The 24,735-nt window shown below is 39.6% G+C and overlaps 1 protein-coding gene across 8 annotated transcripts in view; it reads right to left on the bottom strand.

Annotated features, from left to right (window-relative positions):
• The window catches only part of arhgap12b (Rho GTPase activating protein 12b), a 174,337-nt gene that overhangs the window by 15,532 nt on the left and 134,070 nt on the right, over nt 1–24,735 (bottom strand). For all 8 annotated transcript variants that reach the window (XM_069914461.1, XM_069914458.1, XM_069914462.1 and 5 more), the window contains 7 exons: nt 11,861–11,965; nt 10,562–10,660; nt 10,330–10,429; nt 8,048–8,164; nt 7,471–7,569; nt 7,101–7,178; nt 1,189–1,323 (listed from right to left, as the gene is read on the bottom strand). In XM_069914461.1, coding sequence (XP_069770562.1) covers nt 1,189–1,323; nt 7,101–7,178; nt 7,471–7,569; nt 8,048–8,164; nt 10,330–10,429; nt 10,562–10,660; nt 11,861–11,965 — 733 coding nt within the window. The remainder of the gene's footprint in view (nt 1–1,188; nt 1,324–7,100; nt 7,179–7,470; nt 7,570–8,047; nt 8,165–10,329; nt 10,430–10,561; nt 10,661–11,860; nt 11,966–24,735) is intronic.

Genomic DNA, 24,735 nt, shown 5'->3' with positions numbered 1-24,735 from the left:
GAGACAGGGGAAGATTGGGATGGGGGATTTCAAGGGAAACCAGAGAAGTTGATATTAATACAATCTGTTTGGAGGGTGCCCAGAAAGATGAGGAGGCATTGTTCCTCCAATCTGCAGGTGGTCTCAGACTGGCAGTGCATGGACAGATCTGCCAGCAGGGAAATGGGCCAGGAATTGAAATGAATGACCACTGGGAGATCCATGCTATTACAACGGACAGAGCAAAAGTGGTTAATGATGTGATGTAGAGGAGTCCACAATGGGAGCACCAGATGCAGTAGATGACCCCTGCAGATTCACTTGGAAGGTCTGTTTGGGACCCTGAATGGTGGCAAGAGAGGAGGGGTGGCTGCAAGTAGAGTATCTTCTGTAGTTACAGAGGTTGGGACAAGGGTGCCATGGAGGGAGCAAAGAGGGGAATGTGTGTCTGGTGATGGGAACGTAGTAGGTAGCAGGAATGACATAGAAGGATATGTTGGATATGGAACCTGGTGGTAGTCTGTAGTCTTTCAATTACATGTATAATTTCTGTTTTAAATAGCTGAATCATTGACTTATATGATTATATCTTAAATTAAATATCAAATAGCAAATGCACTTCGCCTTTAATCAACTTTAAATAAGCAGATTAGTTTTATTAAATGGTCAGATTTGGAGTACATCGGAAAATAGTTCCTATCCAAAATGAGACAATTAAAGCTTAACACCGAATTTTAGGACTTGTTCATGACAGTAAATCCTGATTCTGATCTACATTTTGAAGTGTAATTTTTTTTAAATTAAGGAATGAGGGCATCAAGTTAGATTTGTAAGGCATCTTCAATGCCTTCCAATGTACTATGAAATTCATTGGTATTTCTTGGAATTAATGGAATAACCCTATTATACCTTTAATTTCATGTGTGCACCATACTTGAATAGAATGTGAATTTTTTAATAATGGATCTGCTAGATAGAATTTAAATTTAATTATTATACAAATCAATTGTTGTACAGAGTACAACAGGTATGAACACTAAGAACTTGTGGTCTTAAAATAAAGTTATTAAACAAACAGTGACAACAATTGATTTCCTTCATGGTCGCATAAATGTCAATGCTTTAAGTAGAAAATAAATTGATCGTAATTTTCTGAAAATTACAATTTTAAAGTGAGAATGAGACAGTACATTTATTATTTTTACTTACTGATGGCATTGATAAAATCATTAAAAAGATGATATGTGAAGAGTGGTTCTGGAAGTTCTCTGAAAAACATCTTCAAAGCCCCAGTAATGACGTTAATATCCTCCCATTTATTATCTTTCAAGTCCAGTTTTTCATCTGTAAGGAAGGTACACTTTAATAAAATTAGAAACAAATCACTCTGTACAAATCAACTACTTTGTATGTTAAAGACTATTTTGGAGGATTTAGCCATATATAAAAATAAAATCTAGTTTTTTTAAATTATGTAATCAAGTCTGGCCTATACTAAATTTAAGTTCAGACCCAGGTAGTCCACAACCCAATGAAATGAACACTGAATTCTCAGGTAACCCCTCCCCCTTATTCCTTCCTTTCCCCACTTCCCTAAAAGTTCTGAACAACTTATGATCCTTCCATTACCATTCCTTTCTTACACCACTCATCTTTGGTCTCCCAGATTCCTGGTTCCATTCACCTATTACCCACATACTGTACTTTACCCACTGGATCCCCTCTCTCAAATGATTCCATCTGCCCATTTCTCCCAGTATCACCTTCCTTTCTTTCATATTGGTTTCTTTATAATCAAAAGATTATTGATTATAAGTGTGGATGTAACTGATCTGCTACTGAAAACATGGAACTCTTAAAATATCTTTAATTATTAACAGTACCTATCCCAAACTATAGCAACAGGGCCTATATGCCCAGAATAGGCATATCACTTCAGTATTGCCAACCCTGGCAATTAACAAAATGTAAACATTTCTATTTTAATTTACTTGAGAAGAAATCAAGCATCAGTGTGAATAAATCAATCTTTTGTATGGGTTTTCAGCAAGGTTTGACAGTTCTCACTCTATCAACTCCAAAATAATAGTAGATGAAAACACAAGAGGTGTCCAGTGGAATTGATTTCTGCACAGGACATGCATATTGCATCCTGATAACAGCCCAAGTACAAAATCAACAACTATGAATGGCTAAACTTTCACATAAACCTGATATATCAAATATACAGGGTCCATAGCAAGAGTGCATTACAAATTGCAGATTTTGTCTCAATAGAGCATTTACTGTTCTGTATCCTCAAGATCCCTTCAATAGCTTAACAAGAAGCAGTAATAAAATGATCAGGTTTCCTCAAAATTATTATTTTTTATTTATTTAATGTTATACGTAAATTGTGGAGAAACATGTGGCCTCCCTGTCTGTCTGGAATATTGTGAAATGCAGATGGTCACGTGTCCTCCCTGTCTTAAACTTATTTAAAAGTCACATCACCTGTTCATCAAGCTTGGACTCCAGCACACCTTGCCATTGGCTAATTTAAATCACCTAGGGTCATTATTGGCTAGAAGCACAGATCAGAACTGTATAAAACATCAACAAACAGCACATTTCTCTCTCTGTGACTTGTGGTCCAAGTCCCGGAGATCGATCCACATCAGGTTGCTACTGTGGACATCGCAGGAAGTGCCTTGCAGAGAGGCACACCCCCGTTGGTACAGGCAAGCGGGAGTGTGAGTGAAAGTCCACGTCTGTAGAGTGTATAAGCGTGTAGAGTATTAGCAGCCACTGGTATTGGAGTCCAACCTGGGTCCAATGTGCAACTGAGTACCATTTGACATTCTCCCATTTGTCTCCTGTGTGTTCATTAAAGTTACCTGTGATGGTAATGCATGTGTCTAGACTCACCTCACTGTGAAACACCAGACCCGATACTCTTTTAAAGACAACATTCAGCCATATTAGAAGGCCTTATCTATCCAGTATCTGGTTAGTTAGGCAACTCTGGATGCATGCTGCCATTCCAGTGGTGCCTATCTGCCTTTGCAGCTGGCTTCGAACTGGTGTCAAGATCGACCATGGGTATTGCGCCTGGGTATTTTGAAATGGTGTAGATTGCGGGAAATCAATCATTTAATTAAAGCAAAGGATCGCAAATGCCACAGGTGAGTGTCAAAGTGAAGAAATGAAATGCAGGTAAACAATGGGAGTAATTATGATTCCCTGCATGGACATCAAGTCAGAGATTAGTTCATTGTGAGAATGTCAACCTCGCATGACCAAACAGTGTGACTGGAACTGGCGGTTAGTCATGAGCACCAGATTCGGAGTCATGGATGTGGTGCACCCTGGGATTCCATAGCTGTTGACTAAGAGGATCTTGTTAGAAGCAACTGGGCTATGGTGTTAAGCTAATGATGAAGAAAAGGTTTGTGGGAGGTCTTCCAGTGTGGGTGGACTACAAGAACCCCCTCCTATAAATGCAGTCATTGCTGGCAGGACCTCCAGTGCTGAGCTGGATTGAACATGATATTAGCCACTCAAACATCTAATTCGAACATATCTTAGCAGGTATAGTTATTATTCCAAGGTTTAAGGTGGATTCACTACCAGCAGATGGTATTGAAAGTATCACCTTGAATATTGAGGTAGATGACTGAGGTAGGTTTGGATGAGAAGACTAATTGAAATAGTTCTGATTCTGGCATTAAAACAGGAATTTAAAAATGTTGCAATGTTGATAAATTCGCGAAGAGCCACCCCGATAGTTGTCTCCATGATTTTACAGATTTTAATGAAGTCAGTCAGATAAAGGATTTTAATTATGATTTCAATGATTTTACAAATAATGATTCTGATATGGTCATTAATTCTTTAAATAGTGGTCATTGTGAGGCCTGTGTTATTTTAGATGCCATCCTTGAGGTAGATAACGTTGACAAGGAGGTTTAGAAATTCCTGACCAGGCCGCTATAGGAATAATCCACTTCATGGTGGTGATGCTATTCCTACTGTTAGATACACCAGTAAGGACTTTAATTCTTTTTAATTACTTTTTTTAATTTTTTCTAAAAGAATGGTGGTGCTGCTGGAGTCACTGCATTGTCAGTGCTGCAGACCCAGAAGAGCAGACACAGAGCGCTGCTCCAAAAGATTTACCTGCTCAGTCCTAATGCCTGTGGTTCCTTACAGACATTGAACAGCCTGTTAAATAAACTGATGGTGTTTTTAAACTAAAATCCTGCAACCTCAGGATCCGTGCCCAAGATAGTGACGCCTGTACACAGCAGCCACTACGAGGGCTTTTAGACTCTGGGGAAGCAGTGGACTTGTGCAGGCCACTAGAAACAGCAAGAGCACCCCTCACTGAGAATGAGAAACAGAGGAAACAACCCTACAGGTGGTGGTGGACCAGTGGGGGGGGGGGGGGTGGCTGAGAGACCCACACTGGTTATGGGCGACGCAGTCGGTGGATCCGCATGGCTGTGAGTTGCTGGAGACTGGGTCATGGGAACCAGGCATTGGAGCTGGGATTCAAGAGGGTGCTGAGAGCAATGAAGGCTCCTAAAAGGTCTCAGGCACTGGAGGTTTCCTGATTGTGTCAGAGGTCTGGATGAATCGAACTGGAGTCTGTGCAGCTGCAGAGGTTGCAGGAGTACTATAGCTGAATCCATAGACGCTGTCACTCTGAAGGGTCTCTCTTTTGCTTCTCTTTCTCTCATATTGTAAGGGGTGTCAGGTGACTCTGATAGCGACTCTTTGTCTGACTGCAAGCAGAAGGCAATTTTGTGTAATATTGCAGGTTCTGTACTATTACATGACAAAAGAGGAATCTTGAATTGTGAAGATTAATATGAAATGTTTTAAGCTTTTAATGCCTTTTAGAAACATTTTAATAAGAAGGATAATCAGACAGAGATCAGGCTACAAGTGTTTAATCTTTTACCCAAAAACCGAAAACTGAACATTTTTTCCAATGGATGTCATCTGCTCACTAAATCTTGTATTTGGCACCAAACATGACCCAATGTAATCCACATTCAACTCACACCTGAATATCCCGTGTCCATTCGCGTTGGTAATTAGTGGAACACTAGGGAATCCTTACTTTCTAAGCGCCAATGGAAAAAAAAAGTCCAGTGCCTACGAATCTCGATATACAGATGGGACCTGAAACAAAGTCCAGCGGCTCAGATTCGCCATATTCAGCTGGGACCCAAGACAGAAAGGGAAAGAAAAGGAGCAGGAGAGGAGTGCCTGGCCCAGGAACATCACCCCAGCAGGCCCAGCTCACCTTTCGCTGATTCGGCTGGTGAGCTGCGCCATCACCTGAAATTCGTGGAAGAGGCGGAGTTGCTGTGGCACTCCATTGGTGAGATCAAAGACCACAACCGGCAGCTGACCAATAAGCTGAATGTGCTGAAGGGAGGGCCTGGCCACCTGGAAGCTAATTGGGCAGTGCTCCGGCTCACTGCAGGAGGACCTGAAGGCGGCGTGGCTGTATGTCAATGAACTGAGTGGCAAGGTGAGGATGAAACTGCAGTACGAGAATCGCATGCTCATCTCCATCATGCAGCACTCCAATCTGACTTCGCACCTGGCCATGTGCATGGCCAGCCCATGTGACAGCGATGCAGGCAAGGGGAGTGATGGTGAGAATGGGTGGCCCTTGGCCCCTCAGCCCAAGAGGAAGGGCGCCATAGGGGGAGAGAACGACTCCAAGAAGGTGTGCAAGAAAATGCCAGTTTGCAGCTTGGAGCTGCTGAGAAAGAAGAAAGACTTGGAGTCCCAGGACAGCAACAAGTGGGAGGCCGAGCGCCTGGGTTAGACAATCCAGCAGCTCATGACCGATACCAACAGCCTCATCTACGACGCCAAGCTGCTGGTGACCAGCGGCAGACCTCACCGGGCCACCAGCAAGGATGGGGAACCTGAGGTGCTGGGCACCGTCCAAATCTCCATGCAAATCTTGCAGAATGAACTGGACCAGATCAAAGAGAGATCTTTGAAGAGAAGAGGAAGCCAAGAGCTGTACAAAGATAAGCAGAGTGCTATCGTTTATGGTCTATCTCATCACACTCCTGTCCAGCGCCGCCACAAGCCACCCCCCCCCCGATGTCCAGCGCTGCCGCAAACCGCCCCCAACGCCCAGCACTGCCGCAACCTCCCCCCAATGTCCAGCACCTTGTGTCTTTGTTTTGCGTGATTTTGTACTGCCACCATTTTAATTCCATAATCCAAATACCAAAAAGTGTCTGGTTCCAAGGATTTTGGATAAAAGGATAGGCACCTATAATGTGGCTCGGAAGGTACTTGGGATACAGCCTTCACCCAACAAGACATTGAAAACAAAAGTAGGCCAGTAATTTTCTAATTTTACAAAACTTCAGTCAGACTGCAGTTCTGCCCTCCATGTTGTAGGAAAAACTCAAGGGTACAGATCAAATTTACCAGCTTGTGACCTGAGATAGAGAGTTCCAGTTATGAAGGGACACCAGAGAAGCCAAGTAATTTCTCCCTGCAGCAGAAGAGGTTAAGAGGAAACATGACTGAGCTCTATATAAAATTATGAAGAGTATAGATAGGGTACACTGCAGGAAACATTTCCCCATATCAGAAGTAGATATAACTTGAGGTCACTGAGGATAAGGGGATAAAGATTTAAGGAGAGCTGGGCCAAATACCCTATTTCCATGCTGTACAATCCTATGAATCTTGATAGATTACACAATTCATTAGATTCAAAGATGGTTATAAACAATTTGTATGGCTAGAGCCATGAAAATAATGGAAATTAATTTATTAAATAAAATTATCATCAGGGCTTTACAGGTGGACTTCTCAAATTTAAATGTTTTCATTCCCAGTTGACCAGAGAAGGGAAAAAAATCATCCAAAGGCAATAGACTGTGAATTGTCATTCTACACCAGGGATTAAGTTCAACAAAATCACCGGTTGTAGTCTGGCTTTGATGTTTCACCCTGTTATAATTTTATTAATTTACAAAATCTAATGACTCAGAGTCTGGGCCTAGCCAAATATAAAAAAAAAAATCAGGTTCTGTTGCAAACTATACAAAATAACTTTATAAATAAAGGTCACAATTCATCACGTGACTTACCATGGTTGACAGCAAATCGCAGCTTTTGTACAACAGCCAGGTTGCCACTTACTCTATACAGTCCATCAATATTCAAGCCTGATGGCACAAGATGAAACAATACAATAAAGAGGAATACAAATTCAGAGATGGAATTACAGAAATGTAACACCTCAATGTTTTCATTACATGAAAATTAATGTTTTGCAAAAAATGTGATTAGTTCATATTTAGGGTGAAATTAAAGTACCCACTTTGCCTGGAATTGTTTACCAATTTGCACTATTATCCTCATCAGGTGAAAAATTCTGGATCCATTAGAAATTATTCCATAAGCGCTGTGAAAGCTTGTATTAACAATTCTGAAGAAATAGCAATGAAAATACCATACCCTCCTTTTCCACATGATCAACACACAGTGTCACAAATTTAGGTACAGTTGTGCCTTCTCTGTGACAAAGACTGCTTAAATTGCATCCAAAGACTTGATCTATACAAACAAAATGTTAAAAATTTTACAAAATGGTGATATGAGCAGTGAACCCAACAACATTCATTCATTAAAGATGCAAAAAACATTCATTTGCTTCAGCCAGAAAATTCTTGCCAAAACTGTTTCATACTTGAAGTTTAATTTAAAGTTAAATTAAAAACTTAATTTAATTTTAAGTCCTATTATCTATGAAACAGATACAAAAATGCATGCTCACTGTACAACTTCTTCAAAGAAAAATTATGTCATAATTTTATTTTGGAGATTTTTTTTAAAAACAGAAACAAGTAACATTCAAGTTTAATTAGAAAAAATTTGTTTAGAAATACTTTAATATAAAAACAGGCAAAAGTCCATGGTGTGTAACAATGATCAAAGGAAATATATTGACTGCATTTTGCCCATATCCTTTAAAAAATAATTAAATTATGCATTGGCATCTTCTCTTTCAGAAAAAGAGTTTATTTTTATTTACCTTTAATGTAGCCTTTGTCTCGCACTGCTTGGAGAGTTGGTCTTCTTGTCAGAAACTTTTTCAATTTTGTTTTGGTCTTTTTATGGTCTGCAGTATCTATGCTACCAGATTTTATTGCTGAAACAACAAAAAAGACAAACATCAGACTTAACTGGAATTTTTTTTACAGTTGCTTTGTTAAGAAAGGATAATAAAATAGGTTTTTAACTTAATTTACACACAATACAAGATTGTGAATACCTGCCTATTGATTCAGAAATAAAAGAAATTATCCCGTCCTATCATTTAAGATAAAAAAAACTATCCAGAAATTTTACATTAGGCCTTATGATGTTAGCAACTGGAGTCAATAATGACCTCAGGTGCTGCTTGCGTGGAGTTTTCATATTCCATGACTACATGAGTAACCTCCAGGCACCCCAGTTTCCTCCAGTATGCCAAACAAGTGAGAGTTGGTATGACCACTGGGCTTTAAATATTGCCCCTAGTGTGCAGGTGAATTGATAGATCTCATGGGAAAATAAAAATAAATCTGGGGAGAGTTGATAAAGCACATGGGATAAATCTAGACTTGGTGTACAGTGATGGTTGCTGATCATGTGGGCTTAGTGGGTCAAAGGAGCTATTTCCTTGCTGCATTTCTCATCATTGCATCTTTTGCCTCCATGCATCCTTATGTTTAAGTGGTTGTAAATGCTATACGTTGAATGATAACATTTTGGAGCAGATAGCAGACAACAATTTGGAAATATTTGAGGCAAATGGAGTGCTGCTTAAGTAAGACAACTGCACATGGTTTCCTACCTAAAATCATGAGCCATATTGACATCCACTCACCAGCCTATGACTTGATAGCATGGTACAGAGAACTTCTGTACATTAAAAATCATGCTTGATGCTAGGGTAGTCAGCACATTACAAGGTCTACTGACCTACTGAGCTGGAAGTATACTGAGAAATACAATAGACAATACAGGTACACAATCCTTTATCTGGACATCTAAAATCCAGCAAGTGGGGAGAGAGACGGCAATGTGAGTTGGGCGAGCGAGGGGGAGACCAACAGCGCGGGTGAGGGGGGGAGGAAGACCGGCAGCGCGAGTCGGGCGAGTGAGGTGGGGAGGAAGACTGGCAGCACAAGTTGGGGAGGGGGGTTGGAGGAAGACCGGCAGTGCCAGTCGAGTGGGTGCAGAGGGGGGAGACTGGCAGCGCAAGTCGGGCTAGAGAGAGGGGGGAGACTGGCAGCGTAAGTAAGACGGTGAGGGGAGAGACCGACAGCGCGAGTTGGGGGAGATCAGCAGCGTGAGTCAGGTGGGGGGGGGTGAGAACCGGCAGCTTGAGTCGGGCGAGCGAGGGGTGGGGGGGGGTGGGGGGGAGATGGCAGCATGACTGGAAGGGGTTGGGGGTAGATACGGCAGCACAATTCGGGTGGGTTTAAAGCTGGCTTTCCGAAATCAGGAAAAATCTGAAATTCGGAACACACTGTCCCCCAAGGGTTCCAGATAAAGGATTGTGTACCTGTAGTCCCAAAAAACTACAAAGTAATGACCAGATAATCTATTTTCAATAAAGCTGTGGAATACCATAAGGAGCATCCCTACTCTCTGAAACAATGCCTTCATTTTCAGAGAATGAATAACCGCAGATATCAAAAGGTAAAGGAGGTCTAAGACTCGTAGACCACTGTCATAAATATGCACTTTCTCTTCATTCTGGAGTTGAAACAATATAAACCATTAATTAAAAACTCATGCAAATAAAGTTAATGCTTCAATTTGAAAACTAAAAAACTGCAGATGAAAGATTATCGGCCTAAACAGAATCCTTGTTTCTCCCTCACTAATACTTTCTGAGTATTTTGTTTTTATTGCTGCTACAACTCTACAGTTAGGAAAGGAAAAAATATATAATGGTTAATGAGGTTTTTTTACCATGATTGTTGTAAAAATTATTGCAGGCCATTGCACTTTTAGTCACGGAAAAAGTATTTCTTAAACTCTTGACGAAAAATATCCATGAGATATACATGTATTGAACACAGGTTTACAAAATCCAATGGCATGGGAATAAGAGTTTAAAATTTAAAGTGTTTAAGTTATGATAACAAATGAAACTGTTCAGTAGCTTTGCAAAGGTTTCAATAAAATTAGAAAAAATTTCATTCAATACAATGATGAATCTTGCTTGTAACAAAAATAACAAGAATTAATCACATCTTGCAGGATGAAACAGAAATACACATTTTAACTAACTGAATGAAATTCATGCACTTTATGACTTACGTCGTGATTTCTTTAAGTCTTTATTACTTTTATCTTTATCTTGCTTTTCAGTGCCTGGAGACTCTGGCATATCATCTTCAGCAGTTTCATCAGACTCAACCTGTAATGAAGTTATTTGTGCAATCTCAATTAATTTTCAAGTTACTTGAACAGTTTACCAGTCAATCATCAGTAAAATCAACAAAAATTACATAAAGACATAGGAAGCAAAATGCTTCAATTCAAATCATACCTGACTACTAATAGTCTCTTCAAGAGCTTTATACCATTCAAGGATGAAATTATCATTGTCTAATTGAATCAGCAATTCTGTTCCTTGACGAGTTCGAAGCTGAAAAATTGCATCTTTTTCCATTAATGAAACATATAATCAAGAAGATAGTACTTTATGCACATTTTAGAGCATCTTATGTTTCAACTACTTGACATATAAATCTTAAAATCTCATCACCTTTTGTAAACTAATGTCTATTTCAGTAGAACAGTCTTTCCCACAGGACAATTTAGTATAGTCCCACCAAAAATTACTTCAGCCTAGGGCGTTAACAATTTATTGCACAATAAATCTTTAGAGCTTGATGAGTACATTATTTAAATTTATGACACAATTTGACCTTAAATGTATGAAATTTATTTAAAATATGCGAAGTTACTCTCGTACATTTCAACAGCGATAATATTGCAGCCTCAATAAAAATAAATTGCTGTTTGAATCCTATGCTGGTTTGGTGGATGCCTCCTGCTCTTTTGGTTGGTATACTGGTGTGGAATGCAAATGGGAAAAAGATCAACTCTGAAGAATTGGACAAACTTAGCAGGATTTAGCAGAAATGCAAAATCCTTCTTTCCCAGTATACCCAAGGCTTAAATTATTAAGGTGAAATTAATTTTATGATAGTTTAAATTAACAAAAATAAATTGATTCAGGAATACTCATTTAGAACATTTGAATTAAGTTTTAAATGTTCACATTAGCTTCTCTATTGGTATCCAGTTCTCCCCTAAAAATTTACAAATATGGGGGTCAAATTTAGTCTTTATTGTGGGTTTGAATTCTACTTTCTTCTACTCAAAGGACAACAGATTATAGAACCTCAAAATGGAAGGCTATTTTGAATTTTTGGCTTTCAATGCTAAAAACACATGGAAAAAATAATTTATCCCAAGTTTCTACAGAAGCTATAAATAGGCAAAAGACTGTAATATCAATTATTCAACTATTTATTCTATTCCAAACTGAAAAAGACACTCTAACTTGTCTTGATTTTGGTCTTGCATTTGAAATATTGCTCACCAATATTTAATCACTGACATTCCCATGGGGAATGTGAGCAGAGGTGAAAATCATTTCACATAGAACCACAGCCCAGGACCCAAAACTTGTTGAGTAAGCTTTCAAAGTAATAATACTTTGAAAGGGAGAATGAAAAACACCAAGGTAAAATGATAAAGCTCAGTAAAGCAATAACAAAATAAGAGCCAGATGATGATTGGCTACTTTGAACACTGTACAAAACACCAGAATATTTACCTCAATAACATTCTTCTTACTCGATTTATCTTTTGAAGCCCATTCAATTGCAGCTCCCTTTAGATCCACAGTGAACTCTGGTTTAGATTGGGTTCCACCAAATTTCTGAAAAATCAACATGTTTTTCTAAATTTACTGGGATTATATCCAAAAATGATTGAATCATAGGCTGATTTCTTTTTAAGTAATGTTATCCAAATTTTTTCCAAGGTTATCGGCCTCTTTAAAGGAAACATTCTATGTATGCTAGTCACTTTCAACATTTTTGCTGACAAATATTTTTAATATTATATCTTTTCAGAATCTGGGAGTGCTGGCAAAACAATTTATTACCCATCTCTAATTGGGTATCCATGTTTTTGAACACTGCAATCTTGCTGAAGGCATTCTCATCAACTTGTTGTGTTGGGAATTCCATGACATGAATTCAGCCACAATGAGGGACTGAATACATTTCCAAAGAGGAGTAGTGTGCAGAATGGAGAGCAATAGACAGGTGGTAGTGTTTCCATTAACTTAAAGTCTTTCACACAATCTACTGAAGGAATAGCAGGTCAAAAACAGAGGGAGAAAAGCAATGCCCAAAATGCCGACCATTCTTTTTCTCCCACAGATTGTAGCTTGATGTAAATGTTCCTCCAGCAGATCATGTTTAGCTTCAGATTCCAGCCTCTACATCTTTCTGTGCGACTTCAGCTTAAAGTCCTCATCCTTCTGGGAGGTAGAGGTTGCAGGTTTGTTTGGTACTGATAGAGTAGCAAGGCCAGTCATAGAAGGTAAACCACACAAACAATCTGCATTAGTGGTGAAGGAAATGAATTATTGAGTTAGTGGATGGAATATCAATTAAGTGGGCTGCTTTGTCCAAGATAGATCTAATTTCTTGGGTGTCGCTGGAGCTTTACACATCAAAGCAAGTAGATCTATTCATCTCTGTACTTCTCAATTTTGCCCTCTAAATGTTTAAAAAAAAGGCTTTGATGTGCTCTACATGAAGCTGCTAAAAAGATAGGAGCCCAAGATATTACAGAAAAAGTACTAACTAGCATGGATAGAAAAATGGTTGGCTAGCAGAAGGCAAAGAGTGAAAATAAAGGGGGCCTTTTCTAGCTGGCTGGCAGTGACTAGTGGTGTTCCACAAGGGCCAGTGTTGAATCTGCTATTTTTCATGTTACATTTAAATAGAATGGATGGGATGATGGAACTGCTAATTTCTGTAGTTAATACAACGATAGGTGGAGGAACAGATCATGCTGAGGAAACAGGGAGTCTGCCAAAGGATTTGGATAGGTTGGAAGAATGGGCAAAGAAGAAGCAGGTGGAATACAGCACAGGGAAGTATGAACATGCACTTTGGAAGGAATAAAGCTGTATTTTCTAAATGGGGAGGGAATTCAGAAAGCAGAAGTCCACAAGGCACTGAGGAGTACTTGTGCAGGATTCTCCAAAGGTTAACTTGCAAGTTAAGTAATGCCACATGAGCATTTATTTCAAGAGGAATTGAATATAAAAGCAAGATGTAATGCTTGCAAGGAAGGATCTGATGGCTTTGGAATGAGTCCAGAGAGATTTATGAGAAAGATGAGACAATAAACATCTTGATGACTCTGGGGTTGTACATGCTGGAGTTCAGAAGGATGTGATTGCGGAGTGGAGTGGGGAGGAATTCATTGAAATCTCCAGATAGAATGGACATGGAAATGATGTTTCCAGCGGTGGGAGAGGACTGGAGTACAAAGCCTCAGAATAGAAGAGATGAAGAGGGATTTCTTATCTCAGAGGACATTTCTTGGATCCATCATACTAATGCCATCTTGAAGAAAACACGTCAGCACCTCTACTTCCTCAGGAGTTTGAGGAGGCTTAGAACACCATCAAAACCCTTGGCAAAAAATTTCTCCAGATGTGCAATGGAAAGAGTGCTAACCGGCTGGCTGCACCACAGCCTGGTACCTCTGAATAGAAAGCCCTGCATCAGCCTTGTTCATCACAGGCAGAACTATCCCACAATCAAGAACATCTACATGAGATGTTGCCGTCAGAGAGCAGCAGCAATCATCAAGGATCCACACGACACAGAACATGCCATCAGGAAAGAGGTGTAGGTGCCACAAGACTCGCACCACCATGTTCAGGAATAGTTGCTACTCTTCAACCATCAGACTCCCAAGAACAGACTCCAGAAGCTAATTTAAAGACTTACTTTGCTCACTATTTATGAGTGAATATTCATTTTTCTGTATTTGCATAGTTTGTTGATATTTCTTTCATTCTTCTTGAGTATAGTTTACATTTATTGATAATTAGAAATTCTACCTGGCCCACAGGAAAAAGAATCTCAGGGTTGTATAAGTAAACTGGCAATCAATTTCAACAGATTGCTGTGTTGGCCAGGTAATATGGTATATTTAAAGAAGAATCTAATATGTTCTTTTATAAGCATAGGTATCAAAGTTTATAGGGCAAAGGCAGGAAAATGGGGCTAAGCAAAAATAAATCAGTTATGATTCAAAAGGCAGAGCAGACTTGATGGGAGCTTTGCACACTTCATTGATTGGTCAATATCTCAATCTTCACAAGTACCAATGTCATTTGAAATAAAGACTCCACTAGTTAGAACAAGATCATAAGACACATGAATAAAATTTGGGCATTCGGCCCATTGAGTTTGCCTTATCAATCCATCATGGCTGATTTCCTATCCTTTTTAACCCATTTTCCTTCCTTCTCCCCATAATCCTGGATTCTCTTCCTAATAATAACTTTTATATCTCCATCTTAGATATACCCTATCCCACAGCCGTCCGCAGCTACACACTCCATTAATTCACCACACACATCTATTCTAAAGGGATATTTTTGTATTCTGAGGCTGTGGCCTCTGGTCCCACCAAAGGAAACATCTTCTCCACTTCCACAGAGAGCCATCCCCACTTTTTCCAGCAAGTACAGTCTCAAAGCCATCAAACACTCCTCATACCATCACCCTTGCATTCCAGGAATCATTCTTGTGAACCTCCTCTGGACTCTTCCTAATGCCAACACATTTCCTTAGACAAGGAGCCCAAAAATGCTCACAATACTTCATGCCATCTGACCAATGCTTTATAAAGCTTCAACATTACATTTTGCTTTTTTATATTCTAGTCCTCTTGAATGCCAACATTTAATTATGCTGACAGAGATTAAGAACAAATCATTCAACTCAAAACTTCAAACTCATATGCTTACGAACTGCAGCAAAACTCCAAAGTAACACAATCTGTGCTGTTGTGGCATGGCAAAATCTTCTGGCTTTTTGATATCATGCCAAATTAACTACCCTGGGTCAATATGGACTGTACTATGCCAAGCTGAAAATAAGCTTCCAATATAATTAATGTAAAATGCAAGGGCAAAAGTAGGAATGGTCAGCGTTAGCCTTGCTACATCCTGAATATAGAAAATACAGCTATTTAGAATAAAGCTCTGTGACCTCCCTTATCCAATTATGAAAGTGGTGGACAATTAGCCTGAATTGTAATTGGCATTTAGATGCTAAAAATAAGATCCAATGAGAGACTCAAATTCTGACATTGCTTTGCAAGTTCCATCATTGAGCAGTGTCAACTGTCAAATGCAGTTCTGGCAATGAACCCTGCTGATAGGTCTGTCATCTTAAAATTCACCATGGATGCTCCTTTTTGGGTCCACCTTCCTGCAATGCTCTGGATAATGTTTTCTCAATTGTGCCTTATTATTCAATCCTCAAGCCTGAAGATGCACAAAATATCTGCACGTGAGCATACACTTTGGTAAATTACAGTAATTTCCATTCAAAGTGCTGTATCTGGGACAATTTTGATTTACTTAAACATAATAGGAGATAAAAACTAATGCAGGCAACTGTCATGTTCAAAACTACTGAAAAATATCCCATGACACTGTTTTGAAATGTATATTTTCAGGCATAAACCAGAATGCCAAAAATGAAGTGAATATAGTCACACCTGGATTATTTTTCACACATTTGAGTAACAAACTTATTACTCAGCAGAACAAATGAGGAATATTCTTACAATATCATTCTCAAAGAGAGCAATGTATAGATTTATTGCTTATTTCCCTCAAATTAGGTTTCACAATACCCTCAATTAAATGCTGACTTCTCAAAGAGGGCAGCAGATTACCAGAAGGGACAGGGGTCCTGTAAATTGAATTTGAGACAAAAAGGAGGACCTCAAAAAGTAGTAACTGCAGATAACTTCCAATGACACATCCTATTGATTACAGGAACATGCCAATAGAATGTGTGGCTGGAGAATTGATTCAGGAACGAGGAAGTTAAGATTTCCTAAGACAATGGAACTGAAATCTATGGACACAAGTTCTTGTATCCAGTCAAATCTAAGGCCACTGGGGCATTTTCTAGAGATGATAAATTAAAATGTGATCCTCAGAAGGTGATAAGGGAGAGAGAAAAACAAGAACAGAAAAGGAAAAATTGAAGAATGTGACCAGTAACAGGGAGAACACCAACATCTCCCACCCCCCCCCCCCACCCCATTGAGAAGGAGAAGCAAAGGAGACGACCTGACAGGACATTGACAGCAGCAAACCAGTGAGTAGCTCAATCAACAGCTGAAGGACCCTATAGTTTGGTGATCACGGCAGCAGACCAGAGAGGGCCTCAGCAACTGAAGAATCCATACAGGCTACAGGTGGTCAGCAGCTTGCAGTTGCGACTCACATAGGCTGTGGACTACTGGCGATGAGGTCAAAGGACCCACACAGGCTGCTGGAGACTGACTCATGGGACCAAGGTATTGGAACTGGAATTTGTGCTGAGGGGAAGAAAGGCTCCTGAAGGGCCTCAGGTGCTGAAGGCTTCCTGATCGTATTGGAGATCTGGATCTGGAGCTGTATAGTTGCAGAGGCTGTGGGAGCACTGGAGGTGAATTCAGATACTCAGTGTATCTGAAAGTGTTCTCTTTTGCTACTCTTTCTCCCTTACTGGAAGGGTGCTGGGCAATACAAATGGCACCTCTTTTCATGTAACATTGCATTTTCTGTATTATTACATGACAATAAAGGAATCTTGAATATAGATTGGTTTAATCAAGTTTAAAAAAAGGAAGCCAAGAGTGCTTTTGGGATAGCGTATGGAGCAATACATTATGGGCTTAACCAGGAGAGGCTAGTGTGCATCTAGTAAAGATTTAATGAATGACCTGAGCATAAACATTCCCTGAAGAAATTGTGATCATGGCATAATAGAATTCTGTATTCAGTTTGAAAACAAGAAACGTGAGGTAGAATCAACTCTGCTTAATTTAAATAAAGGAAATTACAATGAAATGAGCATACAAATAAAAAAGAAAATATTAGAAAAACTCAGGCTGTATCTGTAGGAAGTGAAACAAGGATAAAGGTAAACTAGGGAGATAGATTAGAAGAAAAGATCATTGGCAAGTAGCAGAAATACTGGGATGCCATTCAGGCATCATAAATGCTAGCAAGGAACAAAGAATCTAAGGAAGGGATGAATCAACCAAGACTAACCAAGGAAATAAAGCTTATTAAGTTGAAAGAAACAAACGTGTAGAGCACGTTGAAATAATCAAAGGCTTGTTAATCCAAACCAAGGCTTTTATTAACTAGAAGACTGGAGCGTAGCACATGAAGATCGACCAGTACGGAATGACCTGGTCTGGCTAGGAGCAACCCTTTAAGACCTGCCAGAAGGTGTGGCTACGCTCTCAGCCAATCACAATCATCCTACACTAAAATCTATACACATTGGCGATAGAATCTGTACTATCACAAAGAGTTAGTGGTAGACCTAAAGACTGAGATGATTTCTGAATGTAGCAAAGGAAGACAAAAAAAAATCATAAAGAGAGAAAACAATCGTCAAGGAGAAATGAGCAAAAATGTCTATATTTTCTGTTCTATGTCCCTTTAAGAATATAAAAAGACAAGTGATCAAGTGGACATGGACCCCCTGAGAATGATGCCGGGGGAACAAGAAAATTGCAGAGGAGTTGCAAGTGTATATTGCATAGAGTTTATGGAATGGATGCTGGAAAGGAATTACTGGACTGGAAATCCAGTAGATCAATTGTTGATCTATTTCTCAGGATTCTAAAAGAAATGGTCAATTAGATAGCGAATCCATTGGTTGAGATCTTCCAAAAAATCAATATTAAATTTTAGATAAGTACTAGAGGATTGGAAATTGCCAATATTACACCTATATTCAAAAAGTGAGCCAAAATGTGGTTAACTACAGGCTGATTTGGCTAACATCTATTATTGGAAATAAATTAGAATCAATTATAACTAGATAATAAAATAAGGAATAGGAGGAGTAGGACATATCACCCCTGAAGTCCGCACTGACATTCAACTTGCACGCGAGAGGTGTTTGACCAACTAGAGTCCAGAAATAGCATGTTCTAGTGTGAGGGAAGGACTGGGATGGCAAGGTGAGAAAACCACAGATGACGAGAGAGGAGTTGAGAAGTTAGTCAAGAAGAAAAAGGAGATGTATGTAATGTTTGGGAAGCTACAATCAGTTAGTAGGTATGTCAATTTCTCGTAAATGGCCACCATGATGTTGCAACATCCTTAGAAAGAGGGTGTAAGCTTGTAAGCTCTTTGTGCCATCCTATCTTATTGACAACCATGAAAGAGCCTTCTGTACATAAGCTGTAGAAATGTTATGCTTGTTGCCAAAATGCTTCTTTAGTAAAAACTTAGCCTTTTAGTATCCTTCATGTGGTTGTCCATTCATGAAATGCTCAAAATAATATAGACAATCCTCCGAGTTTTGGCTCATAATTTCAATACTGCATTCAAAGTTTTTCATAAACGCTTGGAATTGCAGTGGGCCACCATCAAAAACTGGAATCTTTCTCTTGGGAAGAAAAGTGAGAGACTAATTGCATTAACGATGCAGCCATTTCATCTTGCCTTGTCATGCCTGGGAGCAAGTTACTTTGTTCACCAGGATTTCTGTAACCTGATGGTAGCAGCATGTATTCTGTTTTGTAAGATGACATTAGGCTTACATCTTTGTCCAATGGGGTCATTATTGGGGTTTGAAATTTGGCTCCACCATGCCCTAACCTGGCTAGTTCAGGTCCAAACATGTCTCGTAATCGTGGCACTGGCTCAGCCTTGGTATTAAATATTTTCCTTTTTTGATGTCATTCTTTCAAACACGGCACCTTATCAACAAACATTTCAGATAGGTCACTTCGAACATCAGCCCCTTTTAAACTTGTTAGTATTTTTACTTTAGCCTCTGTAGCAACAAATTTTGATTTCAGCTCCATTTTCCTTCTTAGCTCCATTTGCTGCCTCCTTAGCTGCTCCTCCAAGGAATATTTCTCATCAAGAACATCTTGTTGTGCTTGAAGAGTAGCTATTTCAGCCTGCCCTTTAACACATTTATATGCAGCACTTGAAATATGTGAAGCGCTGGAGCTTGTTCTAGAACTCCTCTTGCTTCTCCTGCTCCTGTATTTGACACACTATTTTCTGGTCGCATGTCATCATGTATGCCAGATGTTGCCTTAATGTCTGGCTTTGTCTCCAGTTTGAATTGCCCACCCTCCACATTTGTGGCATGGTTTCAGCCATTTCCATGTGACTTATCTTAGATTCTGTTAATTTTATTTTGTAGTAATTCTGTGGGATTTATACTCCCAGCAGCCATTACCTCCTCACTTTCTATTGACTCCTTCAGTCTTGCTTGAAAAGTAGTTTTATTTCCACCTGTTTCTAATTGCTGCCATTGCAATTTTTCAAGTTTTGTGACCTTCATCTTCTTGACGTAGCTCCATAGGTGTAGCAGCTTCAGTAGTGTCACCATATTATCCATTCAGCTGTCCGTCACACATCGAACATGCACAACAATAACTCCAAAATCAAAACAGTCCTCAAAAGAGAAGTGGCAATTTCTCCAAACTGTGTGCTAGCTTGCAATAAACACACAAACAATCCTTTTGTAAGGCTTACCACTTCTTAAATGGCCTTGGTGATGCTGTTGATAATCGTGCCTTTTTGAGTTCAAAATGCTTTAAACAAAGCCCTATCAATCCAATCCGAATTCCAAATCCAATTTCTAACTTTCTATCATCTTAAATTCCACCTTTTATTGACTAAATATTGTAGCGTTTACTTTCCTTTATAATCGCTTGCAGAATTTAGAATGTAATTGTTGTCTATGACTCATTCAAACAAATGCATACTAAAGTTGAGCTTTCCACGGTTTATTAAATATTATCAGGTACTACATTATTAAAAGCAGATAAAACTTTGTTAGACGGTACTAAAATTATGATTAAATGGTCAATAAAAGTTGTTGAAACAAAATTAATTCCTTCCATTTCGAAGAACAAAGAAAATTAAACTGAACTCTCATCTCAAATCATGCAGAGAAAACTAGAAATAATCTTGAAGCAAAGATGCTACTAAGATACAGCATGAACTATGTCAATATCTATTAGCTGCTTGCAGAATTTGCATGCAACTTGCATTTTAATTCTTACACCTTTATTCCTTCTATCAAAGTATATGACCATACACCTTAATAAAAAAAAATGCCCAAAGTTGACAGTTGGATGATTTTCACACATAATTGGGCTGGCGCTAACCACTACACCAATTTTACATTGCATTATTAATGGAAGTGAACCAGTGGACTAACTCCCACCCAGGCCCCAAGGCTGAGCTTTAGTAAGGGAAAGGACCCTCCCCTTCTCACTCCTCCCACCTCCTCTTGACACCTCCCCCCAGATCCCCCCCTCACTAACAGAACCCTCAATTGCGAACTACGTCACACCATGTTGAAGTTTATTATTCCCAGTCACCAAGACATGGGATGGTCCAGGCTCCAGCCCGCATTGAAACAACCCAATCCTTGTGCTCATTACCTCCCATTCCTGGCTGGAAGATGCAGCCTCCGTAAACAAAATGGCCATCTTCCTTACCCATTATCCCCCATGCAGCTGGAACCGCTCTGAATTTCCCTGACGCTGGCAGAGGGGTTCCAGCTGCATGCGGGATTATGGGTAATGAAGGCAGTCATTGCTCAGTTTAACCGTGCCCTGGGGTATGTGAATATCATGGACAGAATCCTTTGAATTCCAAAGTACATTTTTTTGTCTTTTCAACTATTTTCTTGTCTCCAATGTAGACACTTTGATTAGGAATGCATTTTAACAATCTGTTCACTCACAAGATGATCAGTACCTGTGTGTACAATACTTAATCATGTGAAGACATTTTTAAAAATTGCTTTGTGCAAGTATAGATTACTACTTGTTGTTATAAAAAGCTGCTGGCGCTCGCACTCAAAACACCAAAAATGCGAGTATAAACAGCGGCAGAAGTGACAACCTCCTCCACTCACCCAGCATCACAGGTGATCTGCTAGCACTCACATAGCACCGTGGAGTTGCTGAGCCTTTGTCGACGAGAGGGGAGGTGGCAATGCCAGCAACCACCAGCATACACACACAGGCAAAGAGCAAGGGGCAGCTGCGAAGCGACCAACACTGGAATTAAGGCCGAGCTCTGCAGTGGGACACACATGCGATGGCCCTCAGCCCCTCCATAACTAGCAACACCCTGGACTGCGGCATGTGTGGGAGGATTGTGAGGGTGAACTTCCTTCACTGGAGTGGCTGCCTAGTGAGAAAAGATGGTTGATCTATGTAATTAACTAAGTGTTACTTTTTGCTTTGCAAAATGATCCATCCATCCAATGTCTTTGTACTTTTTAGTGTATTTTCTTTTTTTAATTAGTTACATTGACTAAAAACACATATTTGAACAAAATATCTCAAGAAAATGCTTTACACAGCAAGTAAGTATGATGTAAGCTTTAGGTGTCAGCTAAAGACAATCGACGACAAAACATTCCTTTTTATTTTCAGTGGGTTCAGTCTTAAACAAAAACCCTTTTAACATTTGAATGTGAATTTAAGTCATGTTTGTTCCCACATTCTTTCAGACAGGTCTTTTCATGGGAAAACAAAAGAAATATTCAAGTCAGAGTGAGGCGCTCGGAGGGGACTTGCTAAAATCCCATATGAAACTGATCGGTCCTTACACATCATCCAATCTGTGGCCGCCAAGGATCTCTCTCCCTATCTTCTATCTTGGTGACTTTATAAGGAGTTCTCCAAGGTAACTTACTGGAGGTCAGAATCAGTGGGGGGCAGATGGAGCGTTAGGCAGCAGTGCTGTCACTCTTGGTGGTGGTGAATTTGGCTAGGCCACGGCGATGTTGCCAGTTTTACTGGTGCTGCTCTGCTCCTTGGAGATCCGCCGCTTGGGAGATGACTTGTCCCCAGTGCCTCTGTCCTCTCCCAAGCACTGGCAAGGTGATTTGCTGAAGAGCACAGCAGTGCCAGGAAAAACAGCAACATCGCCGCTTCAAGACAAATAAGGTATAAATTGTGCTGCGACTTCCTGGTCTGAAATTTTGATTGGGAGTTTGGTTTAGCACTGTGATAATGATTTGTGATCTAATATTAACATGTACTTGTTGATCTATTCCTAGCTAGAATTAGCTTTACAATGAGACTAGTCAATAAGCTTTGTGGGTCTCTTAATTGTCAGTTTACAAATCAGTTCAATTTGTTGACACCAGACACTGGCTTGATTTCCATCAGAAAGCAAAATATGACAGTGTCGTTAAAGAACAACAGACCCATACCTCAAAGTTCTTTTGTCAGATGGAGATTCTTTGTTGGGCTCGGGAGTTCGATATTGGGCGGGCGGGCGAAGCGAGGACAGTGGCGCCCCCTTCAAGTGGCGCCCAGGGCATGTGCCATGGCTGCCATACCCTAGATACGCCTATGCATGACAGATAGAATTTAAATCAGTAAGAGAATCAAGCATTAGTGGTAAAAGGCAGCAAAGTGGATTTAAGAAACATCAGATCAGCCATGCTTCAACTGCTGAATGGCCTACTCTTATTTCTATTAGTTATGGAAGAAAAGTTTACTGTCATGGTTAATTTATTACTATTGCCCATAACTTTTGTGAGGAAGATTCTATCCATAACAGAGAAACATTTCTGCCAAAGCACAAGCTCAAGTCACAAAGTAATTAATGGTAGCCACAAATCAAAAGCATCCTTGTGAAATATGGTAGCATAAAACAATTTTCTCCTTTTGTTTCGTGAGACAAAACAATAAACTGTTGCATTTTAATAAATGTATTATAGCAAGACCTGTTTGTAAATTATAGTAAAAATCATAATGTTTATTAAAGCATTTGACAGCATGCTGTAATAATGAAAAGTAGAGATGATTTTTTTTTTTAATCACCCAAATGTCCAGCAGGGTGTGCAAAAGAATCAAACACCAAAGGCATGGAAGCAAACAACATTTTCCAGCCAAGACCAACCAAAATTATTCAACACATAGAACACTACTATGAAATTACAGACAAAATATTTTTCAACTGCCAAGGTACATGCTGAAAGAACTTAGTGGACAATTTACAAAGGCGACTGGAGGTCAACACTTGACAGCACTTTTCCACGCAGGAAGATGATAAGGAAGGAGCTACGGGACGGAAGTCCATTGATAGAATGACTTGGTGGAAAAAAGGAAGAAAAGTGAAATCACAAATTAAAAGCACAATGAATCAGTAACAACAACATTTACTGAAGGCAAACAATTAGGATCTCCACAGACAACAATTTGCTTCATTGCAGACAACTTTCCAAATGCTTCATTGACAATTAGTTGTATTAGATGCAAAATACAATCTGTAATTTACATGTGTGAAAATAATTCATATAAATGATAACTTTTTCAAAACAACACGAGGGAACAAACATTTTCTTTCTGTACCCAAGAGATGACATTCTTAAATGGATCGTGAGCCAAACTTGCAACAAAGCATTGTGAAAAGGTTTGGCGTAAGTATATTTAAAATATAGTGATATTAGAATTTTAATATCTACACTGAATAAACGGAACAGCATTCTTTAGCCAAAATGTTTGTACCAAACATGTTGCTCAAGTAAAAACTAAAACTCTGTGACTTATCCCTCTATTCCTGCATACTCGTGTATATCTAGAAGCATCTTGATGACTACTACTGTACCCCCTACCAACATTCAAGGCAGTCAATTCCAGACCTCTACTCCTCTTAAAAAAAATGTTGCTTCGCACATCTCCTTTAAATCCCCTTCCCCCCGACATTGCCAGGTCCATCACACGCTCTGATTTCCCATTTATTTCAGACATCTGTGAGATGCTGCCTCAAGCAGACAGCCAGCATCATAAAGGACCCCTATATTCTGGTCACAAACTCTTCCCACTGCTACCTTTGAGTAGAAGGTACAGAAGCCTGAAAACCAGCTTCTCTGGGTTCAAGAGCAATCTCTTTTCACAGTTATCAGTCTTGAACCTCGTTGTTACACTAATCAGGTTATGCTCTGACAGCACAAAAGGACTGCCTGCACTATTACAAGTTACTTTTTTTTGCACAAGGATCTCTGTATATTGATTGACCTCTTATTTACTTACTGTCTCTTAATTCATTAAAGTTTACCATTACAGTTATTTTAACAAGTTCTTGGTCGGCAATTGCTGGAGCGGCCAGTATATAAGTGGTCCAGTGTAGGAGTGGAGAGTTAGAGGCTTTGGTGAGGGGTGAAGATGTGCTGCAAGTACAGATATGGTCAGGTAAGATAGTTTCATAATAATGCAGAGTAGGGAATGGAGATGCAGCTAGAGTAGTTGCATGCTCCAATTGCAGGAGGTGGGAAATCTGGGACAGCCCAAGTGTCCCTGATGACTACACCTGCAAGATGTGCATCCAGCTGCAGATTTGCACAGACCATGTAAGGGAACAGGAGTTGG

Source organism: Narcine bancroftii, chromosome 1 (genome assembly GCF_036971445.1).
Source record: "Narcine bancroftii isolate sNarBan1 chromosome 1, sNarBan1.hap1, whole genome shotgun sequence".
Lineage (NCBI taxonomy): Eukaryota > Metazoa > Chordata > Chondrichthyes > Torpediniformes > Narcinidae > Narcine > Narcine bancroftii.
This window is presented reverse-complemented; position numbering and strand designations above follow the sequence as displayed.